At 40.2% G+C, this 26817-nt stretch overlaps 1 protein-coding gene across 1 annotated transcript; it reads right to left on the reverse strand.

Moving 5' to 3' along the window:
- Positions 1-284: 284 nt before the first annotated feature.
- On the reverse strand, positions 285-26379 carry cunh21orf91 (chromosome unknown C21orf91 homolog). The gene is made up of 5 exons (XM_038273866.1): positions 26246-26379; positions 24655-24788; positions 4780-5256; positions 2991-3053; positions 285-2907 (listed from the first exon to the last, which is right to left on the reverse strand). Exons 2-5 carry the CDS (start codon positions 24779-24781, stop codon positions 2729-2731), a joined length of 846 nt encoding a protein of 281 aa, XP_038129794.1. The 5' UTR covers positions 24782-24788; positions 26246-26379; the 3' UTR covers positions 285-2728.
- Positions 26380-26817: the final 438 nt, after the last annotated feature.

Consider the following 26817-nt stretch of genomic DNA (forward strand, 5'->3'; position numbering starts at 1 on the left):
TTTTCTGATGCAAGAACGGATCAATATTCAGAGGCTCTAGATTAAATCTAATAATCAGGTAATTAGTAGAAAAGAACTGACACATATTTCAGCCTTTATGTGTAAAACTGCTAGGAAAACAGACAAAAAACACTGGACAAGAACAGCAAAGTGTAGAATTAAACTACGGTAAGTGTAACAGTAAAATATAAATACGTTTATAAAGGCACTGTACCATATTTTATATTTAAATCCCTTATTTGAAAATGGCATTTAGAGAGAAAAAAAAAACACTACACACCAGATTCTGTAAAAAATACCTGTATTTTTATTTTATTGAAAAAGATTTGTCTACACAATTCAAACATAATATTTCCACACAATAAATATCATTTAAAAAATGCATCCATGGAAAAAATGTAAAGAAATGTACGGTCAGGCTACAACTAATGTAGAAGTGTAACTCAAATCCGATTGAAAAGAAACGGACTGGTTCTCCCGGCGAAGATAGGTCCAAAAACATCCACGAAAACAGATACTCTACTAAAAATGCAAGGACTAAATATTTGCTTTAATAAACACACTCAGGCAGGCTACATGTCCAAATAAAACCATAAGAAAAAGTTCAAAACCAAGTTTATAACCATAACTTTAGACCCTAAAAAGGGTCAAAAACATCTATTCTCTTACAAAGAGAGCCCAACGCAGAAATGCTGCATTTTTTCTAAGTTTGCTTTATACCAGCTTAGAAAACTCTAAACCACCTGGGAGGAAAAGTCCAACCATCATCTTTCCTAATAAGGCCTTTTGATTTTCCGTTTAGACGCGTCTTGCATAAAGTTCCTTTGATTAAACATTATGGATATCTACAGGCACTGCAGACCAAACGCCATGTTTGTATTGCTATGTAGACACGCTGAAATAGCAGGGAGGGAAACTCGTTATCAATAAGGTGAGCCCTAAGCAACCTTCAGCTCGGGGGGTTTAACATGGGCTCATTCCGGTTTAAGGATAATAAACTTTGGTTTAACAAATGGATTTCCCTCTCATGTGTTCTTGATCTGACAGGAACCAAGAAGTGTCGACAGCTTTACCACAAATCAAATGAAATCCCACCAGAAATGATAGATTTTACAAAGAAGGGGGTTAAAATAACACTTCTTAGGCAACAGGGTGATGAGCCAACAAGCCGTTTCTCAATGAAAAGTCACTAAAGTAAAACTGACTCTGCAGCAGTTTGATTTCTTTTTTTTTTTTTTTTCAAATTATCTTTCAGCTAAAGTTTTAGGTTCCGCCCACTGCTGCTCCATCCATGACCTTTTGTATCAGACACCAAATCCAACCTTTGCAGCTTTTTGTCCAGTTTTCTTTGGTAGGAAATAGAGCCGCCTGTCGTGGGAGGTTCTACACCGACGCTACGATTCAAACCCCAACAGGAGGAGCTTATTTTAGTTTAATCACTGTTAACTGTGAGGACCTGTAGGTGTTTGGCTTAAATGAAGCAGGTTTCTCAGCAGGAGGTCAGAGGTCACCCTTAATCCATCTCCATCCAGGAGTAAAATAGTCAGCTGAACTGAACAGGGACCAGGTTCATGATGGAAATATGGTTTAAAATAAAGCTTTTAGAGAAGAGACACTAATTTATGACCATTTATATGGTCATAATTAAGTGTGACCATATAAATATCTACATATATGTAGATATCATGATTCTTTAATATATTTAAGACGGTCTGTTTACAGATCCAAGATGGAGGAGGTGAGGGAAGGCTATGGAGAGAATTTTGGTCCATTATTGTTGAAATTTCAAACATTTCTTAATAATAAAGTTTTGAAAATTCTTTATTTTCTTTCATTTTTTTAAATGTAATACCTTTTTTTTTAACCTAACATTTTCAACTTTTATCAAATTTATCAGATTTAAATCGTATTATTTTTTACAGATCTGGTTATTTTCCCACCTAAGGGCAGGCTCTGTAAAACTTAATCTGAATTTTGCTCTGTTGAGAAAACTTCAGAAAAATAAAAATAATAAAATCTGCTAAAGCTAAATTAAAGACATTTTTTAATGACAAGAGGTTTTTCAAAGTTTTGTTTCTGGGTTGCTTTTTTCCCCCATTTACAAACTGTGTCCCTTTCCAACATAAATAGTGGAACAAAATTCCCTCCCTAGAGGCTTTTAGTACCAAGTTCCAGTCCTTTAAAATGTTTAGCAAACATTTTAGACCAGTTTCCAGCAAACATCGGGCTCATTTCAAACCATTTCAGGGAATTTCAAGCATTAGTGTTCATCCAGGGGAAGTTTGACTGAAGGAGAGTTTTCTTTTATTATCAGCTAAATACTGACTGAAATCTTTAACCTTTAAAGAACTGAGAAATAATCAGAAACCTCATTCTAGAAAAGTAAAAACTGTATTGAAATATAAAACTGAATAATTGAGGACGATAAAGAATAAATTTCACCACTGAGGTCTGTTTTTTGTGCAGCTCATTAAAACTCCTCCATCCTAAGGCCGTGTTTTTTTTAAACCCTGGGTAATCAGAGAGTCACAACCAGAGCAGGAACTCATCAGCCGCCCGCCAGTAACCTCACATCAGTGGAACCACTAACTGAAGCGAGCCCTTGGTGCTGCGCGGGACCCAACGGCCCCGCTGTGCAAAAGTCTAACAGGATCCAGATGCTTTCAGCCTCCTCCGCGCAGCAGCAGACCACTTCTTCACCTTCGGCCAGGTGCTGTCCTCCGGCTCCTCATTCCACGGCGGCGGCGCCGTTGCTGCTGCTGGCCTTCACGCCGGCCCTGCTGATGTGCAGCCAGGGCAGTTTGGCACAGTTCTTAAAGAGCTGCTCAATGGCGATGTGACGCACATGCAGCTCTGACGCCAGGGCGTCCTTCTCCTGCACAGCAGCCGTCAGCTCCTCGAAGACCTCTATGGAGGCGGGAAGTCATCGAAACAGGAGGTTAAGATTTATCCGGGAGAATCTGATCCTATTTCTAAGAAACAAAACTTACTTTCAATCTGCTTCAGCAGTCGTCCGTTCAGCTGATGGAGCTCGTCCGTGTTCATCTTAGTCACTAGGAAAGAAACGCCGTATAGAGGGTTAGAAACTATCAGACCGACCTACAGAATCTGTCGCCATTCATGGCATTAGGGTTAAATCAGCACCGTCTGCTACAACTCTGGTGATGCAAAGGGCTGGTTATACTCCTGCAGCAGTGTGTCGCAGTGAACTTGTCACAGATATTTTTGATTTATGCTCAATATCGAAGCGTGGTCTGCGCTGTTATTCCACGCCACAACGCAAGAGGGACAATCAGGAACTAGCTGTGGGTCTAGATACGGCCGAGGCGGCGAGGAAGTGGGAGCAAGTTTGTGCGAAAATGGAGGGACATGAGGGCGAAAAAGAGCAGGGATCCAGGTGGAAAAAGGGTCCCAGCGTTCTCGCCAGTGTTAATTTCGTCAACCAGGATGATGACGAAAATATTTCGTTAACGCCTCTTTTTCCAGTTACGATGACGAAACAACAACACACAAAAATTGTTTCCAAAAAATAAAAATATGACAAGAAAAAAAAGATTATTTTCGTCAACGAGACTAAGACCAGACAAAATTGACAAGCCATAGACGAATGGACATAAAAACATTTTATTGTTTATAATTAATTTGTAATTGTTAATATAAGTGTTTCTTTAACTTCATAGAAGATTATGCGTCGTTGCCCTGTTTGTCCCTACACGCCGCCTGTCCCACAGTGCCTTGCGCCGCTCACTCAGTAGTAGCAGAGAGCTTATACTGGTCACTGGTAGTAGTTAACCGTAGCTAGCTCAACTACCCAGTCATGGCGTCGGGCTCAGATACTGGTGTACAGTTTGTTGAAGGAGCTGGGCGAAAACAACCCCTGAATGTATGGAGCCATTTCGTTTACAACGCGAAAGAAAACAAAACAACTTGCATGATAATGACTGACACCACAGCCAAGTCAGACATTGGGGAAGGACAGGAAGTCTGTTTGCAGAGATGTTGGGAGCCCCCCCACCGTACAACCCTGACACCAAAGAGCAGAAAGCCCTGGAGAACTCCATGGAAAAGTGGATCGGGCGTTCTGGCCTGCCTGCAAGGCCTATTGAGGATAAAGACTTTGTGGATATGATGAAACAAGCTGACAAAAGTTTCAATGTGTGCAGTGTGATATATGTTAAGAAGAGAATCGGTCTGTGGAGAAATTTTACTATTTACAGTGTTGACTAAAATGACTCAAATTTGACTAAGACTAAAATAGATTTTCATCATTTAGACTAAGACTAAATTGGGAAGGCAATGACTAAATATGACTAAGACTAAATTTAAAAAAGCTGAAGAAATTAACACTGGTTTTCACGCAGCTTGATCTTCTAGCTGGTCCATCTTCACGTGGTTTTCCACAATGGCGGTCATACAAACAAAACAAGCTGGTAAGGTACCAAAGAAGAAATATGCAAAGTGTAGAGCGGATGTAGAATTGACCAATCGGAGGCCTCCTGTCTACGTTCACCTATAGTTTTGGAGAGGTGCAGCAGAGTGTCTGCAGAAGGGGCGGGGCATATCTGCGTTCACTGCGACACACACAGACGACCTGGTTTCTGAGTATAATTCAGCCTTCAGAGTTAAGACGTTAAGCAGAGAATGTTCTGTATGAGACAAAAGGAGAAGAACTGAATTTCTTTCTCTAAACTTTCTACTTTGACTGAATGGAAGAGAAAATCTACCCCTCTTTAGTCTAATGAGCAGAAAGTATAAAAGGTTTCGACTGATTTTCCTTACGTTCTTCTCTGCTGTGGCCCTGGCGTCTCTGCTGCCTCTGTCCTGAAGGCTGCGTCCAGCCGTTTCCATCCTTCCTTCCGTCTCTGCTCCAACCTTCGCTTTGAGACGCACACAGGAGATCCACCTCCTCTCCCGTCTGGCTCTCCAGGCCCGTTTCTTTGGCCCTGTCCCAGCAGGGGGCGTAGCGCGGCACCTGAGCGTCAGACTGCGGCAGCAGCTTGCGCTCTCCCTGCTGGCTGTAACAGAGGAGCTTGGCCCCCCGTCTGCCACAGCCGTTGGAGGAGAGCGAGTCTTTGTTCTGGGCAAACTGGATGATGCTGGTCAGTTTCTGGCTGAGGGCCAGCTTCATGCCCTCATAGGCGCTTCTGGACACCTTGGAATGAGACAGCTTCTGATTGGCGATCAGGTGGCATTTCTCAAAGCAGTCTCTGTGGCCCCGCAGCGACTTGGAGTGCAACAAGGACGCAGAGGAGACACCTGTATTCAAACAGACAGGAAGAGTCCATCACTGATGACATGGGGGGATACTTGTTTCAGGCATTAAACACGTTTCATAAATGGAAATCTGATAAATATATATAAAGAAAAGCAAAGAAATGAAACATTTTAATGAAAAGTTTTGAGAATTATTTAGATGTTTTCTCAGATTTTTTTAAAGTTCATAAAGTATAAGATTTTTTTTGCATTTAATTTTCAATTCAATTCAAATTGACTCTTAGTTTTTACTGTACTTATTGCTTTAAAAATATGATTTAAAATCCTAATCCACAAACAACCTCATTCACATTTTCCCCTACATTTTCATGTTATATGTTTACATTATTTATTGGCTGCATCTAAAATATCAAAAATATTTTCCATTTGAACATAGATATGAATAATACAATATAACCTACAATAACTTAAATTATATCATTGTACTAGGTTACCAAATCAAATCAGTTTAGTCTGTCCAATAAGCTGCCTGTAGTGTATTTAAAGGTCCAGCAGGTGTCAGTGTTCTGTGAGACAGTATCAATGCAGCATCAATCCAGTTTGGCAATGTGTGGAAATACTTGAAGATGGCTCATTAATCCATCACTAGGTTTCATCTTTCAAAAACCTACAACTCAGTGACGGAGTTGATTCCTTTCCGCTATAATCACAACCCCCACCCCCTAAAAGGGGAACAGAACACCTTGCTAGTTCAGCCAGGCCAAAAATTCTCTCCAATGACCCCCTTTCAGAGACATAGACAGGTATTGGGTATTACAGGCTAACAAAGAACCCAAACGACTATACAATCTAAGCGGTGGAACTGTTGTTCTGATTCAATTTGCAGGATTTTTAAGCCTTTGTTTTTGGTTTACTCTACTCTATAAAGCCTCAAACTCAACGCTATTTGTCACATTTTGAATTGAAAAGCTTCCTGGATGGGAGGGAAACATCTTCAAACTTGGAAACAAAGTCCAGTGGATTGTTTTTTTAACTTTTTTGGAATAACTACTTAGTGTTATTATTCCAAAAGTTTCCATGTTTAGCCTGACCTGCTGTTGTCTTTCTGTTAAGCCTCAATACATAAGCTGAGGAATAATGCAAAATATATAAAAAACAAAGATGCTGTTAAGATGGGAGGGAAAAGAGGATATTTTAAACCCAAAACCACTAAAAGTGTCCTAATTTTAAAGCAATAAAAGCCATCAACTTTAAAGCCGTTTTTCAGCAATCCTCTTGTCTGGAGAGGGTGCGAACATCATAAAACAAAAAGCCATCCTCGCCTGTTCAGGTGACGTCCCACAGCAGACAGAAAGTAGAGCAACTGTGAGATAAACGGGAGGCAAAGTGGGCCGCTTTACGGACCGAGGGAAGCTGAAGGTGAAAGCTGTATGAGTGCGTGAAGCTACAGAGAAGGAGGTGTGATAAACAGCAGATTGTCTCTCATGGCCTACTTTTGTCAGCAGGCAGAGGAACGTGTTGCAGCCAAAGTTGATCGTAATAAGCAGCTGATGTTTAAATTGTTAGAGCAGCTCATTGCAGTATGTTTGGCTAATGGTGGACATGGTCATAAATGTTTAGGTCTCCACTGAAAATAGTCAGGAATGGAGAGCAGGACCTTTCAAAATGACGCACTAATCAAATTTATACAAATAAGTAATTTCTGATTTTCATTTTTTAAAAGTATCTATTTTTAGATTAATTGAGAAATGGAAAAAAAATCTGTAGATTAGTCAAGTAGTAACATAATCCAAAGCTTCAGCTGTAAAAACATTAAATTTCCATGCTGCTTCATTTCCACTTATGGCTGAGGAACCAGATTAAGGTAACTGGGTTCATGCGTCTCCTCCTCAGCTGCTCCACCAGTAAGCGCTTGCTGGGATTAGACCTCCTATTAATAGTTTCATGAGGAAGTGGGGAGAGAATCATAAATGAGTCACAATAAACATTACACACATGATTAATTTATGTTTTAAAATGAACAATGGACTATAAAATTAGTAGCCATTGCTTAGTTTAGACCATTTAGTGTCACGAATGGAGCTGCTGGATCTCTGCAGCTTTAATGATTCATTTAAAACTATTTCTGTGGTTCAAGATCAAATTTCCTGATTTATTGATAGACTCTAAAATGGTTATACTGTTTATACTATATGCTCCCGTTTGGTAGAATTGTAATATAAAAAATGTTCTGGGCGTTCTTTGGTGGCGCAGTGGTTAGTGCACACGACCCATGCACGGAGGCCTTAGTCCTCGATGCGGCCGACCTGGGTTCGCATGTCTCTCCACTGTCACCGGCAGTTCGTTCGTACTGGGGCTTAAATGCCACGCGAACGTATTTGGCGTAGTGATAATCAAGGAAAACAAAAAAATAATAAGAAAATGTGTAAATAAGCAGCAGTGTGGTAAAAACATCCATGGCTGAAAAGTGCGGCAACCCAAAGTCTGGGGCCGTTTCTCAATTTACAAGAACATGAGTACGGACTCCTTGCCAAGTATGTTCTTGAGAAGAACACAGGAAAGTGTGGACTCTGGGAGAACGGAACAGAAGCGTACTGATGACGTCACCACCCGCTCGGCTCCTCTGGAGCTGCATTTCACCTCCTGTTATTAATAGTCTCTAGATAATAATACATTCTGACTCTTATCATTTATTGGGTGAATAATAATAAACACAGTCAGATAAACACAAATCAAATGAAAATTTTGCCAAAAAACAAAAAAATCGCCATCAAGGCCAGCGGTCATTCACACGCGGCTATGCCGAGAGAGGGCTGCTGCAGACGGGCTACAATTAGCCCTGTCTGTCGATAGCCTCGGAGCTCCACTGGTTGCCGCGGTCAACGCACTAAATCAGTAAATGGCCACATAGTGATGCTTAGAAGTATAATGTTCTCGCCTCAAATGATTTTAAAACATACTTTTATTGAATAACGGCAACATAAAAGAGAACTTTAAACTTAATACTCTGAGCTCTGTGAGCGCTGCGTTGAAAGCTGTTGCTGCTGCAGTGCATGCTGGGACAGCTGTCAATCTCAAGAATAGACAAGTCTGCTCTGACGCATGCTGGGTAAATAGGGAGGGGCGAGAACAACTTCAGGAGATTTCGTCTGTTCTCAGGCTGCTGTTCTTGTGAATTCGAAACAGTACTAGTGCTGAGGCTGATGACGTTTTACAAGTACATGAGCACATGAGAACCCACAAGTACACATATTGAGAAATGGCCTGGGTTTCAAAAAAGAACAGAAAGGAAGGAGAAAGAGGAGTGAGGCGTCCAATATGGTGACCAAGTTTTCCTGTCTTCTTGTTTTTTTGCAGAAAGGTTTCTAACTGAATAGTTCAAATTAACGATAGATTATTATTAACCTGTTGAATAAAATAAGACAGCTATCTGCTGGATACAACTACCTAGTTATTCTTCCTCAATGTCGGGGGGGAATCGCATCATTAATGATGCTGCCCAGCTGGGTGCTGTCTGAAATGGAGCATGACTGTAAGTTTATTATTTTGATGCATTTCTTTTTATGTTTTCAAGAAAAAATAAACCAAGATTAATCCGGCATTTATTGAGCCCATTGTGTGTCTGTAAATAACACCAAACAACTAAGCCAGAAGCTCACAGGGCTGAGCATTTACCTTTACCAACCAGACCAGGCAACAGCAAAACAGCAGTTATCAGAGGGTTAATATCAGCTAAACGCTAGTAGATGTTTAGCAGGATATTTGCATGAAATAACTGTCCTTCTCCCTCCTTCATCATGTAAACTGATGATAGATAACATATGTAAGGCACACTCGCTTTTAAGCTATTCTAAGCCATTTTCAAATTTTAAGATATTTTAAAGACAAAAGTTGGGACTTTTCTTCAATAGTTTCCAGGTCATGTGACCTACTGACTTAAATTCTTGTGAAATAGTTTTAATACATTAGCCTGATAAGGCAAACTCATTTTTATTCCATTTCAAGCCTTTGTATATTTTTGGGCAGGCGGGGGGAAGCATACCGTCACCGGGTTGGGTTCGGTCACTCCGTCTCTGGCTGGCTCCGGACCAGAGCTGATGGCTCGGTTCGAATGCCCGGTCCGGTCCAGTCAGCGGACCAGCAGCCCCTTCCCCTCTGAAAAGTGTCCTCCTTTTCGGAAACTCAAATCTGGTCACCCTACCCTGGACTGGAAGATCTGGTTGATTTGTCTCGGTAAAATGCCATGGGATGACACGTGTTGTGAATATAAATATATATATAAATATATATATATATATATATATATATATATATATATATATATATATATATATATATATATATATATATAAATAAACTGAATTGGATTGAAATTGAATTCAAAAGCAGAAGATTTAGAGTCATCAGGTTTTAATGTCTTGAAGACATGTAGGTATTACTATGACATATTGGATTGGTTGGATTAATAGATAAATAAACTAGTATAGCAGCGTTCACTACAGGATGTCCAGAATAGGAACCCATGTTATTGGAATCAACAGCTAAAAGGTCAAATGGATGACCTTGTAGAGACAATAACTTAAAAGCTCATTTTTTTTCTATTGATTTTCTTCGGTAGTTCTTTTTTAAATGCCGTTTCTTTTTGACAAATAATAGTGGTTTTACTTTAATGGATCCTTTTCACAGCAGATTTAAATCCCTAAAAAAGTGTTTGTTTAAAAATCTATTCTTAGCTTCTGCATATTTGCCTTTGGCTCAAAGTGCCGTACCAGACTGATTTCTGATGTGTGGATTAGCCTTGAGAGGAATCCTGGTTATGAAATCCAAGCAGGCTGCACCTAGTGAACAGTCAGTGGATCTCTAATAACTGCAACTAAACAGAAAATAATCATGAGAGAATAAATACAAAATAAATGACTGAACCAAAACCAGGACAGCGTGAAGGCAGCCAGAGACCTCAGTCAGATTAAGCAGCTTAGTGTCGCTGTCATTCATGAAGGCAGACACACAGATCATTCTGAGGAGGAGAGGTCAACATTGTTGAGCCGTGACAAGCGGAGATGAGGCAGACCGTTACGCTCACTCATGTGAGGGAGGAGTCAGACAAAAAAGAAGAAAAACATACTTCAAAAGCATAAACAGCTGCTGTTGTTGTTATTAGCCTGCAGGCGGCTGTAGCTGCGAAAGGTGTCAATTATCCTGAAGCGCTAAGTTCAGTCAAGGAAAAACTGGACAGCAGTGAAACTATGAAAAAATATCTGGTCTCCGATGGAGTTTATCAGTTTATTTAATAGGAACAATGTGTGAATAAAAGTTGTTTCATGGCAGATTTAGCTTGAGTTTGTTTCCATCTGCAGTCTGATAACTGTGCAAATATAACATTTTTATGGTATTAATACCAAATTAAACATTTTTATTTCATAATAAAAGAGTGGGAAGTGCCTAGACTGTCGCTTATATGGTACAACAAGGAAAAAGTTTATTTGTTGTATGTTTTTGATTTACATTTTGCTGTCTTTAGTTTCTATTCTGCTTTTTTTTAATAAAACCAAAACAAGCTGATAGTAACTGGTTCATTAAACAAACTGTCTGCTTGAGTAACAAGAAGTCAGCTGTTAAACACAAAACTAAAGAGGAAGGATCAGGGCTCCTTAGCTCTCCACAGAATAGCTGGAGGAGTTTATTATGACGGGATAGATGTTACCAAAAAGATGTTGTCAGCCAGCTGACAGTGGCAGTGCGAAGCTGTGCATACACTGTAGGATATTTTCAATTGTTGCACGCAGCTACAGCTCAAACTGTACGATGAAACCGCACTGTATAAAAGTTCACAGCTCATGATGGATGTTCTCACACTGTGCGGCCCAACGCTCTGATGCAATCTACTTGCTCACACTGCATGTCCAAAAACCACACATCAGACTTAGCGCCGAAAGACGCTGGTCGGACTCATCAATCTGGAACTTGTTTGCACAGGCGCAGTGCTCGAGGTTCTGGTAAATCAGCTCGTAGTTCTGCTTCAACAGCAGGATTTCCCCACGAACACCTCACGACTGCCGACAAATTTCAAACTTGTTTGATTTTCTCCCGACCTTCCGATTACTGATATGAAGGTGTTCCTGAGAGGCTAATCGCCCCTCGTTACCCCCTGTATCATACACTATGAGGCTGAAACTTGGCCCGACTGAAAAGATTCTCGCACATCTGAAAAATCAGCCCAAAAAAAAAACAAAAAAAAAAATCGTACACTGCATTAGGGATGGGAATCGAAAACCGGTTCCTGTTCAGAACCGGTTCCGTATTTTACGATTCCATGGCATCGTTTTGCAGCTCTCTGAACGATTCTTTTTTCGATTCCCGCAGCACCAGAGCCTAGAGCGCCGGCTCTGGGATGCACGACTTACGTCACGTTTTTTACGTAAGTTACGTAAGTTACGTAAGTTACGCAAGTTACGCAAGTTGGAAGAACTATTCGAGGAGGAAGACAACGAGCTGCGGTCACTTTGTGAATCAAAGCCCCGTCTTTCCTTAGCCCAGAGGGTAGATCAGGAAATCCAGCTCTATAAAAGCTTGCCCTCCATCCCCTGCAGGGATAGCGCCACACTGTGGTGGTGGAACAAGCAAGATACGCTGCCCTTGCTATCTGGACTGGCTGAAAACTACCTCTGTGTGCAGGCTTCCTCCATCCCATCTGAGAGGGTGTTCTCCACGGCTGGAGAAACCATAAGCCCTGAAAGATCCCGTATCCTTCCAGAAAAAGCAGATATGCTCATCTTTCTGCAAAATAACTGTAAATTTTCCCTACTACTGTTTTATAATTAGTATTTTTTGTTATTTAAAATAGGTTATTATCCCATCATTTGTTATTAGACATTGTTGGTTATTAAGTTTGTTCTTGTATTCATTTTTCATTTAAACACGGATGTTACTCCAGTTTCACATTTCCTGTGGACATCTTGATCTTGTTGATTTTGTAAGATTGTGCAATAGTTAAGTAAACAAAGTTGATGCTGAACAAACTGTTTGTTCTCCTTTTCCCCCCAAATTGGAATCGAAAAAAAGAATCGATAAAGAATCGAATCGTTTCATAGAATCGAAAAGGGAATCGGAATCGTGAAAATCTTTTAAATTCCCAACCCTACACTGCATGCCCAGCTTAAAGCAACATGTGGGGAAGGGGGAAAGGGAAATTTATGGTCGCCTAAGTATTTTTTTTCTGGTGTTTTCTTCAGTTGAGGTTTCAACTTTTTAAAATAAAAGGTTGATTGTGTACATACCTCATCAGGGAGAGGGATTTAGATAAGGAAGAAAGAAACTCAAATGGTTTAAAAGTTGGATTATTAAAAAAAAGTCAGAATTCCTGGTCTAAGGAATTTAGAAAGTAGAAACATGCAGTTTTTGTTGGGATGAACTGAAGGTGCAGATGTGTGGCCCTTAGCAGAGGCCCTGCCCAGCTGTTTTGGCCCCTATTCAATCATGTTTCATGTCCAGACAAACTGCTATTGTGTTTCACACCCAGAGGCAATAAACAAGGCTAACTGACAGCCAAATGCAGCCATCTTGTTTTCTCTGGGATGGACACCTGATCCCTGACACACTTCAGAGGAGAGAACGATTGATCCACTAAGAACAAGTGGGTCAGAGGTCACCTGGTGTCCTACAGCTGAAGGGGCTGCTGCACAGGCGGCTTAGATAACAACTCAGAGATAACTTAGAACAAGGTGAGCTCAACAAAACGTGACACCTGCTATGTTCCTACGATGCAGCTGCAAGAACGACATCGCGACTACGTTACTACATAGAAAACACTTAGAGGATGAGTAAAATACATTTTACTCTTAGTTTAACAATAGCGGAAAAAAATAACAGATCAAATTAACAGATATCAACACAGCAGAGGAACTAAAATATTTTTAAAAAAATCTCCTTTGTTTAGGATGTCCTCTATAAGTGGAGCTCAGCAGACAGAAGGTAAACTTTATGAATTTGTCAGTCAGAAGCAGCATGTGGCCTCCATCTGCAGCACTGCTCAGGAATCACATCACATAAAGACATGCAGATCATTAGGTTATAGGTCAAAGTTTAAGCTAAAACTACCTAAAATACATATATCATATATATCAATCACTGCTGGCTATCAGATAAGACAAAAACCAGGGTGTACCTTTCATCTGCTGGTTACAAATACAGTCTTTGTATGATCTGGTGAACTGTAAAGTGCCTTGAGATGACATGTGTTGTGAATTGGCGCTATGTGAATAAACTGAATTGAATAAAATATTAAATAGTTTGATCAAGGAGATGCAGATGGAGGGACGGTCAGCTCCGACTAACTGTTCACTGGAGTTTGGAGCTCTCCTGGTTTGTAGATGAGCCCAAAAACATCATAATGATGGACAGAGTTTTACTGGCTGAGTGAAGCTGGAGACATTTTGCAACAATAAATAAAGAAACATGCTAACTAATAATCACACTAATCAAAGAAACGTGGGACATTTAAAATTTTAGCTCTGTGGTTCCATTACAAATAATAATTGAATAAATTAAACAGGATTCTTTAAAATATGGTACACTTGTAATAACTTAATGTATGATTGAACATCCCCACATAAAAGCAGCTTTAAAGTTTCATGCTATAAGTTGAACACATTAAAACAAAAACATAAGAAAACAAAAAATGTTATTGAGACAAGTTCCGTTATCTGACCAAATATAAAAGTACACGGTTTAGGGATGCAGCTAAAGATTAGTTTAGTAAGTCTAGTTTTCTATCGATTATTCTGATGACTAAACAAGTTTGACCGTTTCTGTAAATATTTCTTTCAACTAATTAAGGCTACTTTTTTTTTAAAATAATAAAAATACATGAAAGAGAATAAAAATACATGAAATAGAAAATGGGGAGGAAAAAAAAACAATTTATGGGAAAAAGTGCAACAACCTAGCTTGTCTAATGTACGGTTGAACATTTGTTGAAGGGATGTATCTGCAGCAAATTTCTAACAACAAAAGCTTGCTTCTTTCTGCTTAGTGTATCCCTTCGATGATAGCTGCCTATGTAGCTAAAGTGGTGTCAGTTGCAGACATAATCTGCATCAGATATAAACATAGAGATGCTTGACAACATCAAAAAGCACAACGATATCCAAGTAAAACAGAATACCTGTGGTTCACGTTACAGTATTTTTTTCAGTAAAAACTGCACCATAGGTTCTGCCTTGTATGTGTCTGAGTAATGAGTTTACTCTCACACAGGAAGGGGGGGGTGGGTGTTCTCATTTTGCTGACACTTATTGTTTATAGACATGTTCCTTCATTTTATAAGAAAGGCACAAATCACCACTGCGCCCGCCTCCATAGATGAAAACCACATTTTATGTCCACATAGCCGCAGCAATGAAGGCCGTCGCTAGAGGATGTGCAGCAGAAATGAGCCCCTGACAGAAACAACATGACTGAGCATTAGGACAGCATTAAACAAAACCTCAAAGCAGCTGATTTATCTTGAGGAATGTTAGTAAGTGGGTGACTAATTACTTCAGGAATCGTTTCAGCCCTAATGTGGTTACAGCAGTGAAAGCAGCTGAGGCAAAGTCCCTGTTTATGTTTGGCTGCTCAAGTTTGCAGGGTGAAGAGCTTCACCGATAACTGAAGAATTTCATGACTTTAGGTGACAGAAACCTGTTGCCTTAGAAGCAGATCATCAAAGACTTTCACTAAAGCCGGGCGTACGCTGTACGATCGTTGCACGCAGCAACAGCTCACACTGTATGACGAGCCGCAGGGTTTAAAAGTTCGCAGCTCACGATGCATGTTCTCACACTTTGTGGCCCGGCGCTCTGATGCCATCTACCTGCTCACACCGTGCGCCTAAAAACCACGTGAGACTCAGCATCGCAGTAAGATGGCGCTACACTGACTCGTCTATCCGGAAGCCAAACCAGTAGAGGAATATGAAAGGCCTAAAAATAGAAGGTGGCAACGTATCTGGACAAAGACATGGCTGAGCAAACGTGGCTATTACAGTCTGTCAATTTTATGGAAAGAACACCATTTCACTTGCACCCCCACCATGCTTCTGTGTTTACATCGGAGAGGAAGAAGAAGAAAAATCCTTGTTTGCGCATTGAGCGATTTGCCCACAACGGCCATGAAAGGCTGATCTTCCATCTTTACCCCCTGTACACGACGCACAATCAGGCTGAAAGTCAGCCTGATCAAAAAATTCTCGCACGACTTAAACACACACATCTTTGCATGCAGTGCTGTTGAAAACAGATCTCATGATTGGTTTATTTCAGCATGATTTGGGACACTGAAAGTTCAAATGAGTTTATAAATGATTAGTTGATCTTTAAAAATGGACACAATGATTGTTATATGCTATCTGCACGGATAAATATGAGATATTTAGACATCACGTTTCACCGCTTGGTCGTATTAATGCCTTAATTATGTTTTTAATAAAGATTTTTTAAGAGAATTATACCAAATGGAAAAGATAACATACTTATTAAGATTCCAAACAGACATTTTCAGCCAACGCTGAGGTACTGTGGAAGATTTACTCAAGTAAACAAGTCTTACTAGATTATGTTACATAGCCCTTCCATCCGAGGTGAATTCTTGTGCTAGGTTTGCATGGTGAAGCTCAGACCACTATTATGATGCTGCGACTGTAAAATGTAATGCTGGGATGGTTAATCTATGGTAAACTTTCACACTGTAAAAAACTGTTAACTGTCATTGCATGTTGTGTATTTGCTCTGTTTTAAAGACATTTTTCTACCCTTTTCTGACCCAACACTCAGGCATAGTGTGATGTGTTCTAAATGAGTTGAAGTTTGTCACTAATACTGCGGATAATGCAGATGAATAGCTTTTAATTTTTGCTACGTTTTTGCAAACATCACCATTTGTTTTTTTTTTTTTAAACCCAGATGGTTCTAGCTGACATGGTGGAACAAGATTCTGCCACAATATGATTTATTAATAGATATTGATATATATGAATAATCATGAAAAAACAATGTTTTTCTCCTTATTTAATGTTCCCTGGTTATTCAGTGAGATTTGAAGATATCAGGCTTATTAAGTTTCTTTGTCTGGAGAGTCAAGGGTTCATTTCTTTGACTGTGAAAAACTTGTACATTGTATGCTCGGCTGAAAAAAAAACTCCGTAGTGACACATTGATTTACCAGATAACAGAGGCTAAAGCCAGGTTCACTGGATTCCAGATGTGTTTAGGTATCTAGCTGTGACAGGGAGCTCTATTATCAGGCATTTCTGTGATGGAGAGTTGGGGACACGGGTTGTTTATCAGAGCATGTAACAATAGCCCCTGTAGAGCTGCAACAATCGGCTCCGTCTGCTGTGGCGTTTCATTCTGTTCGCTCCAGAACATTTGTTCTGTTAGGGTCTCTCAGCACACATCCCATCTGCATTATGTAAGCAGAAATACAGGAGCTCTGATGTTCACCACGCCTCTCCTAACAGGGAGCCAGAGATGAGCTAAAGCCTGATAAAGACAAACCTTTAAGAGGCCTGTGGTCACATTATCAGCCCAAACACGTCACACATGCAGGACTGAACGTGCAGGCGTCCCGTTCTCAGCGACCCTGCTGACGCTAACCTTTTGAGCCTAAAATACCACCCAGCTGGCTCTAGTAACACGTACGCATCGTTTTCAACAAACACATTCCCTTCAGGACCAGCAGGCACAGAATCAGCAAGTTAAATTGGACTCTGATCAGCCGTTTAGGGAATCTGACAGATGGCCTCACTAAATAAATGAGTGTTTTATCCAAGCTTTCTTCCTCCATTGTTCTACCCAGTATAATAAGCCAAAGGGAGCAGCTGCTGGGTTTTTCTTACTAACAGCAAACTTACACTGAAATCTTTAAGGATCCTTTCAAAGTTTGTCCTTCTTCTAATATATTAAATGTTATTTAACTTGTAATATTTTGGAGATATGAAGAAGAAAGTCGGACGAGCTGCAGATAAAGCTAAAAACTCCTCATGTTTTACTAGCTTAAATCATTTCTTTAGCATTGGGCTGTTTGCATAAAACAACAGCCAAATGATACCTAATTAAGTTATCAAACTCTACATTTTTCACAGGCTCTGCGTTGGAAAAACAGTAGGGCTGTTGACGCTCAGGGCTATGCGTAGCAGTCAGCTGAGACTGAGCAGAAAGAAAGTGAAAATAAACATCTCGCAGTTAAAAAACAAAAAAAGCCCAGATTGTGCAATGTATGAACCATTTCAGTGATGTCTATTGTGCACTCTGAAGGAACTGACGGCATCTCCTCAGCTACAACAATGCCTTCCCTTCCTGAGTCAATGGGCCTCAGGTCTTACTGTAATTTGTGTTTATATCAGCCGCTGTAAATTGCTGCGTTTTCTGATCATCAATTCCACAAAGCGTTAAATGATTGCTCAATGCTTAATGATTCCTGGAACGCTGCAGAGACAAACAGTTAGCGCTGATGGTGGATATCGCTGATAATCTGACAGTCTACCAATAAAGCCAGCAGGAAACATTCTTACAGGCAAGTCTAAACACTTCCCTTCCGTGCAAACCATCCTGTGGGTGGAAAACGATCGCAGAGTTAGAGCCAGCAGCCCTTTAAGACCTGTTCTGCTGAAAAGTCAACAAAACCATCACAGATCATAGTCGGTGATAAATGTATGCTCGCAGCATACTTTTTATATTCTTCTCAGCTTCTTGTGTCCACATAAAAAAAAAAAAAACTAGAAAAACACTCTGAGAGCGCAGCCCTCCGCTAAGCAAATTAAAGCAACACATGAACATAAGTTCTTTAGGTTCTGCATAGAAAATTCAAATCTCACTGAATAACCAGGGAACATTAGATACAGAAAAAAATTTTTTTTTTTTGCATGATTAATCATATATATCAATATCCATTATCAAAACATATTGTGGCAGATTCTTGTTCCACAATGTTGTCCAAAAGTTTGCGAGAACGTAACTAAAAGCTATTCATCTGTATTAACCATGTCTTTAGTGACAAACTTCCACTCATTTAAAAAATATAACACTATGCCTGAGTGTTGGGTCAAATGTCAAAAATGTCTCTATTAAACATATAATTAAGGCATTAATACGACCAAGATGTCTAAATATCTTATTTTTCTGTGGTGATAGCATATAACAATTATTGTATCCATTTGAAAAGATCAAATAATCATTTACAAACTCCTTTGAACTTTCAGTGTCCCAAATCCTGCTGAAATAAATAAATCATGAGATCTGTTTTCAGCAGCACTGCAGGCAAAAATGTGTGGGTTTAAAGCCTGGGCTTACACTGTACACTTTTTTTGCCCTTTTCAGGCCGACTTTCCAGTCGTGCGAGACTTTTTCGATGGGGCTGACTTTCAGCCTGATCGCGCGTTGTGTACAGGGGGTAACGAGGGGCACTCAGCCTCTCACGACCACATCTTGATCAAGAATCGTGAGAAAATCAAACATGTTCAGAAATTCAGTCAGCCGTCGTAAGGTGGCCGTGGGCAAATCGCTGAGTGGGCAAACAAGAATTTTTCCTCAGATGTAAACACAGAAGCATGGCGGGGGTGCGAGTAAAACTAACAGACTGTAGTAGACACGTTTGCTCAGCCACGTCTTTGTCCAAATACTTCATCGCCTTTTCTTTTTAGGGCTTTCAGCACAAAATTGCACCGATTACTATTCTTGTGAGCTTCATATTCCTCTTCTACTGGTTTGGCTTCCGGATAGACGAGTCCGGAACGCCATCACACTGCAGAGCTGATTCTGACGTGGTTTTTAAATGTACAGCGTAAGCAGGCCGGTCGCATCAGAGCGTCGTGCCGTACAGTTTGAGAACATTCATCGTGAGCTGTAGCTGCGTGCAACGATTGAAAAAAAAAGAAAAAGCACACAGTTTATGCCCGGCTTATGTCATGCTACTACTGCCATGTCTGACTTGATGTTGTGGCTTTTCATGTGTGAAGCACATAGGAGAGCAACAGTGCTCATCCGACACATCGGTAGGGATCTGAAGCCTGTATCCCACTTAATACGAGTCGACCCATTAACGATCGGCATTTGGCTCTCTTCCCTTTGGAAAAAAAACTGAGTCTAGCCCCCCACTAACTGCTGCGTGGCCTCTTTCTCCCGCAATACTGCGTGCCTGGTGACACCATCACGCTGGGTTAGCGTTGATGTTGTGCGACAGAAATCAGGAAAGTAAACAATGGAGAGCAACATGGCAGGAAGCCAGGGTAAGTATGCTTTATTGTTTTGCTGGGAATCTTTCTTGCCTTTTTAAACATGTCCACCGCAGACGGAGTGGCCATGTTCGCTGTCGTTTTCTTTTCCGTGTCATATTCTTCTTAGATTCTGAATGGTGATGGGGACGTTTGGCTATCCAAGCAAATTTTTGTCACTGACCTGAGTGCGTAGTGAGACCGATGTGCTGCCTTTAACTCGCTTCCCCCACGCAAAGCCTTTCTCCTACGCTCTAAACTCTGACAAACTCTGCCCCACCCCCTGTGCTCTAGGCCTTTACTTCACACTAGCTTGACGTTTCTGCATGTTGGCTGTGCTGTTTGCTTTCTATTCTTGACCCTCCCAGTGCTGAATGTGCTGTTTGTTGTGTCATCACAAGTTTCGGCCATGTTGTTTGGGTGTTAAATGTCTATTGGCCAACAGCAGAAAATGCCCTTTCCATTCACTTTTAGCTGAACATTTTTGGTGGTAGGATTTCCAGTGCATTCCAACTCATTGGTCAATTTGTGGACCATGTGTTGCAACACAACCAATGAGAGATGAGAAATGCTACATTTATAATGGTTGTTTGTCTTTTTCCTTGTTCTCCATATAGATATACCAATATACATAAACCATTTATTGTACCTATTAGGGATGGGACGATTTATGAAAACCGTCAGAATCGTTCGGTTCGACTGTCTCGGTTCGGTTCGCGTGTTTCATTCGGTTCATGCGCTGCTCCTTTTTCTCATAGAGGAAGCGATTACACTCCAGAGCAGAAGGTGGCAGTACTGCGACCAAAGCCAACCACCAGTAGTACACAAGAAGAAGAAGAAGAAGCGAAGCAGCATAGCCGGGTGTAGCAGGGAAAAAAATCAGTTGTTGTGGAGAATTGTGTGGGTATGGCGAGTGGGAAAGAACAGGAGTTGGAAGACGCGCCAGCAGCACTTTATAGGTCTGCTGTATGGGAGCGCTTTGCATTTAGAGTGACCTACGATGACGGCGGTAAGAAAGTTGTGGATAAAAGTGCAACAGTGTGCAAGCATTGTGCAACACCTTTTGTTTATGCTAACAGCAACATGTCATGCTAACCCCGAAATCCATACTCCGTCAGCAACCCCCGCTCCGCCCCGCTGCGCTCCAGACCGGCTGCTCAAAGCAAAGCCTACAGCCCCCACTGTGGCTTCGTCTGCTCCCCTCTGAGTTCCTTGGAGATGGTAGAGAGCATGTAACCTGACAACAGCCATGAGCGAGACATGCATCTGGCTGTTGTCAGGTTAGAGAGCATGCGCCAGATGATTAAATTCAAAGCAGCAAAACATACGGAAATGATCCAGGGTTTCCGCGGATCATTTAAAATAATTACAATCCAATTATTTTTTGGGGGATTTTTTCATTAATTTCATAATTAATTTCACAATCAACATGTATTGAATCGAACCGAAAACCGTGACCAGAAACCGTGAACAGAATCGAACCGAACCGTGGATTTTGTGAACCGTTCCACCCCTAGTACCTATGCAACCACAGAGAATCAAACTAGTTCCATGTAACAGATGATTTTAATTACATGCAGAAATATAGCCAAGTTCTCTGTGTCCAGCGTTCTTTGGTCAGATGAATCCATTTTTCAATCCTTTACCAATCATTTCCCAATCATAAGATAATGTGAACTTTACCATCTTTCCTCCAACAGGGGAGTGATTACAGTTTTAGAGGAATACACTGACTGATGTAGAAAATGGAGAACCAGATGAAAAGCACAGTTGGCAGATGAAGAGCTTTCTTCAAGCCAACTTTCAGGTCCACCTTAACAGCCGATCACACTCAAATAAAAGCCATTAGGCCCACATGAGCAACCAGCGGACAAACGGATTGGCCTTTGTTTCCACCCGGTCATCCAAAAACCAGCAGAAAGAAATATGGCAGCGTCTCTGCTCTCAATAATGTGACGCTGAGCTGCTGGACTGTAAACGGAAAACTCTGCCTGCTGCTCTCCATGCTGTGTTCAATGTTAAGTCCGACCAATATGTGATTTTGAAGATGGATAAAAATACTGGGGGCTTTAAAAAAGAACGATTTCCTATATATATCAGCCAGAATATAAAAAAGAAAAACTGACATACACCAATGATATGCCCTGTCCAACTATATTCCAACTCAAATTCTCATAATAATCAAAAAAATGATTCAAGACCAAGAAACAAAACATAGAACTACAGAATTAAAATACGCAAGTTTAATTTGAGCAGTGACATAAGACTATAAAGTTTTGTGGTGCTGATTTAGATATTGGCTAAAATCTGTGGTATTTTTTTGCCTTACTGGTGCTGGAGCCCTGACTAACTGTAACACTGCAGATTTCGTATCCAACACCTATTACAGGCTTTTAGAGAGAAATATTCCATAGGGTGTACGCCTTGGTGTATCACATCATTTCAAATTTAGACTCTTTGAAACGCTATTTCCTGCATTTTGAGGTGGAATGCCGCTAACGTTTTTGTCTTTATTTCAACACTATTTTTGTCTTGATTATGGGAAGTAAGTGCGCCTGCCTTGAGGTAGAAATTTCATAAGGAAGAGATTATATAATTTTTAGGTACAATATTATGTTTCATAGGTTAATTTAAACAATCAGAAAGTGTAACGCTACGTTCAGACCGCAATTTGAGAAGCAAGAAAGCACCTCCTGCTTAATTTTTTATATTTTTGTCCACATTATGTTCAGGCGTCCAGTAAAGTGTTTCCAGTTGCATCTGATGCTCCTGTGTTCAATCGCAGAGAGCGGCTTTGCTATATTTGCTGTGTATTTTTATGTGAGAAAGTCCACCTTAAAACATTGTCTGTGCAGTCAGTTCATCAAGATCTCGATTCTGCCTTATGATATTATTTTGCTGTCTGAGCCGCTTAGACCCCCACAGACCGGCGGTGCGCTGTCACGGGGAATCCCCAGCAGCAGCTGCCTCAGGCCTGGTCACCTTTTTGGGGTTTAACTTTCTGTTGGAGGCGGTTAGAGGTAGATCTTAAACGTTTTTTTCAGGTATGTGGTACAAACTGCAGGCACCACAATAATAAAAGTGAACATATTTTGCTGGCAGGTTTTGATATTTGAAGCAAATGTAGGCGTTAATAGATAGTTTCAGGGGAGTGATCATAGTTCTCTGCATCAGAAGTTCTGTGTCTGTCTCCCTGCCAGCTCCCAGATCAGCAAAAGTAAAATTTTTCCAACTCCAGCATTTGCTGCTTGTGAAATTTTGAAAATTTGAGCAAAGTTTCCAGGGGAAAAGCATTGCTAGCTAAAAGCCTGAACTGTTACATCCTTCATAAAGTGGCTCCACACCTGACTGTTCCCCTCTGCCTGGAAAATTAATATTCATATATATATAAATATACACATTTTGTGTATTTTTCTAATTATACTTCACTTCTACAGGTGAGCATTTAAAATGAAAACAAGTGGCTGCATAGAGCTTAACCTGATAACAGACTGGCTAATGGGAGACATTTTGTATGGGTTTCAAAACTCATTCAGAAAAACAACCTTAGAAATACAAGTTTAAACTAGATTTAAGGAGCAGTGCTGCAGCTTTTAAACCATCCAAACAGGATTACAACTAAATACAGAAGTTGGAGCCTTTTAAAAATGAAATTTAATGAAAACATTAACTTCTGAATTCATGAGCCCTAGTAGAGCCTGCATGTCAGCATGACATGTGGCGGGACACAATATAATAATCTTATTTTGCTTTTAAAATTATGTTTATTTTGCAAAGAGCTAAAATGCTAATAAGTCAGCCAAAACTAGCGCATATAAAACTTGTCTGCTCTCCTTTATGCAGCCTAACAGCGTTTTTCCATGAAGAGGTTTGTTGACATGGGGCACTAAAGTGTAGTTTTATAAAATCCCAGCTTACCATGAAGAAAACGGCTAACTCTCTCCCTCTACATTCACTCCAATTTTAAATCTAAGCAGTGCAGAGACCTGAGTGCTCTCTGTGAGGGGATAGGCGGCACGGAGCAGCCCTGCTCGTGGCAAAAGTTTTTTTTTTTGAATTTTTTGTTTTTTCTTAACTTATTAAGGCTACACCTTAACAAATGATGTAGTCTAGAGAGCTGTACTGAACACAATTTTTTTTTTACACTTGTGTATATAAAATGATTAAATAATAAATAATCTAAGTCTAAGTCTGTTGAAGCAAAAAGTGTATTTTCTATATCACATTATGGCTGATATTGATTAATGAGCGAAGCGCTAAAATCAGCTGGATCGATAGGCCCAGATAGAGGCAGGCTCTGGTTCAATTAGCAGGGGGAAAATTGGGATGTTAAACTTTCCAAGCAGCCAGTTGATGTTTTCTGCAGATCAAACTATAAACTGAACTGATTTGATAAACATTACAGGGGCAGGTATCTAAAAACATCATTACATGATGCTTGACAAATGTAAATATTTCTATTGACTTTATCATGCAGGTAACAGTTCTTATTAAGACACTAATGTGTGGTTACATGTCTTCTCACTTGAATGAGGAGCCAGTAAATATTTACAGAGTAAACTCAACCACACAACAATTCATCAGGACCCAAACAGTGTTTCCTTTCACTTTGACAGGATACATTTATAAATCTGTAGGCCTTATCTAACCCTGGACAACTTTCCCAGGTTATACACTGCAGGAAAACAAAACCATTTGTGTAAGCATGGGACGAGAGCGGCACCCATTCCCTCCCCCCACCCCCGGTGCTCCATTCCACTCCAAATAAGCCAGTCGTTAATTAAAAGATGGAAAACAAAAACTACTTGAAACGCAGTGTTGAGCTGGAGAGGCACATCAAACAGTGATCACTGGAGCTCCACACGAGAACTGCTTCTCTCATCAAAACCTATTAATATGTAAACAAAGCTGATAGAGTCAATCAGACTTGTTTATGGAAGGACCTGCAGCAGCTAAAACTAGAATCAATGAGAGGATATTTATATGTAAAGATCAAACTCTCTTTAGAACATTTCTCAGGACAAAGCTTGGTCTGCATGAGCAAATTTAAGGCGCTCGGTAATCATAACTTGATGAGAACCCATTTATTGTTGTATCAGTGACTAATCCATCCTCCAAAATTAATGTTAATTGTAAATGGAAAAGATGAATTTATTTGCTGTTCACAAGGAAAAAAAACAACTGTTTCTTACCCTCAATGCTGAGTTCAAAGCAGATGTGGCAGAAAGATAGGGTCCCTGTTTCAGTCTCAAGTTTGCAGACGCTGCAGATATTGTCATCGTTCAGATCAATGTTCACAAACTGCTCCTCTTCATCCATTTCGCCTCTGCAGACCCAGACAATAGCTGATGGTAATTACCCAGGAGGAAGTGGGACTTTCTTTTAGATTAATATCATCAACAGCTTTCAGAAAGCGTTTCCAGTTATCAGTTAGTTTACAAAAGAACGCAGCAAAGATGCAAAGTCCTTCAAAGGGTTGTTGACCACATTCACACCTGGCACAGACATCCACCCTGAGTGATCTATTATGCAAAGAGGATGTGGAAGCGTTCAAGACTGCCTTCCTCAGACAATAACAAGGATAGACATATTTTAAGACAACTGATCAGTTATTGAAAAACTGAATAACTAAATTTTATATTTATGATTAAAACAATAACAAAAACCAATCAGTACTTATTTTAATCAAAGATGGAGATCCTTGACTAAAATGTTAAGTGACCCATCCCCTTTTTTAGAAACATTAATGCCCTTTCTTTATAAATTGGTTCAAACTCTCAAGCTCCTGCATCTTTACTTAATCCTATAAGAGAGGATTAGCGCAAGGCTGGTGCTTTAAAGAAATTTAACCGATGTGCATTCTCCTGTCTTTTTTTGAGCAATTTTATATTGTTTTTTTTTTTTTGTCATTTTGTCATGTTTTTATTCTTTTTTCCCCCTGTGTATCGCTTTAAGATCTTGTCTAAATGGGCGACGTTTGATCCATTAACAACCCAAAAACTAACAATGCCCTTTTGTGCGAAACTTTTTTTAATTGGTCTTTTATTAGACCAAATTCAAACTGAGTTAAACTCAAACTATTGTTCTGGAGATATACCTGTTATGCAGCAGAAGAATTAAAAACAAATAACTTAATTTCACTTAAAAAAAAGACATAAGGGCCTTGATTTAAAAGAAATACACAATCTAAAGCAACAGAGCAATAAATGTTTTGCTTCCTCTTTCTGACATGAGAGGAATGACATTAGTGCTGCTGGTTTGGACAAATTCACTTCTAAGACGTCTAAAACATTTTCTTCTCTGCTCCTTTTTACAAAACTGTCAAAAGGGTAATTTTATAATAGCAAAACAAAGCTGCTAGTTTACAAAACCGAACAAGAAGGATTAAAGGTAAATTAAAGGGGGCCTGATTCCTGACACCAGAAAAATAACAAAGAGACTGAGCTACTTGGTAAACTTTCCAACACGTCGGTGGAAACAAAAAAAACATCCATGACCTTCAGAACCGCTTCTGCTCCGTCTGTTCGCTACTTTTAAATGTCTTAAAAACCCAACCGACCATTAAGAGGACACATCGCAGTTAACAGAAAACGAGAATCCACGCGGGGTTTTAACCTCCGCAGCGTTTAGAAAAGGAGAGCTAACTAGAAGTTAAGCTAGCAGCTCGCGCGCATCCTCGGTCTGCTTCGTGACCGTTATTCTGCGGAGCTAAAGAGGGAAAGAGTTTAGGGGAGAAATTATTTTACATCTTAGCATTAAACACGCCATGTTTGATGAACTTACATTTATCCCAGTGACTCCTGTGGGACAGCCGTTCTCTATGGACGCCTCAGCTGTGATCTGTGCCTCAGAGGGATCCTGAACCGATAGAGCGTCACGGTCAATCCAGGGAAGAACCCCTGAAGCAGTTTTAGCGGAACGAACCATTACTCGGTGAGAGGGGGGAGGACAGTCATTCAAAGCTTCAATCAAATACATTCTAACGTCATTTACCAAAGTAACGATATTTATCACTTCTTAAAGAAGATATTACAATAGCTATTAATAATTAATAGCCACCAATTAATTGCTATATAAAAAACAAAGGCCGTCATTTTACCCTGACGATTTAGAAAAGTCTGGTCTTGCGTCACCAGAACACACGCGCGTTGGATGAGCGGCTGATCCTAAAAAGACACAAAACAACAAAAACAACTATATATTTAAAAATGGGGGCCAGTGCCCCTGTAGATCAAGTCCTGGCCCCTATTATGGCCCCTGTACTGAAGACATAATACTCAGAGAAATTCTAATGATGGTATGCGCCAGTGGTGTCAAAAGTACACACATCTGTTACTTGAGTAGAAGTATAGATA

Source organism: Cyprinodon tularosa, unplaced genomic scaffold (assembly GCF_016077235.1).
Source record: "Cyprinodon tularosa strain WSP-4 unplaced genomic scaffold, ASM1607723v1 ctg894, whole genome shotgun sequence".
In the NCBI taxonomy this organism is placed as follows: Eukaryota; Metazoa; Chordata; class Actinopteri; order Cyprinodontiformes; family Cyprinodontidae; genus Cyprinodon; species Cyprinodon tularosa.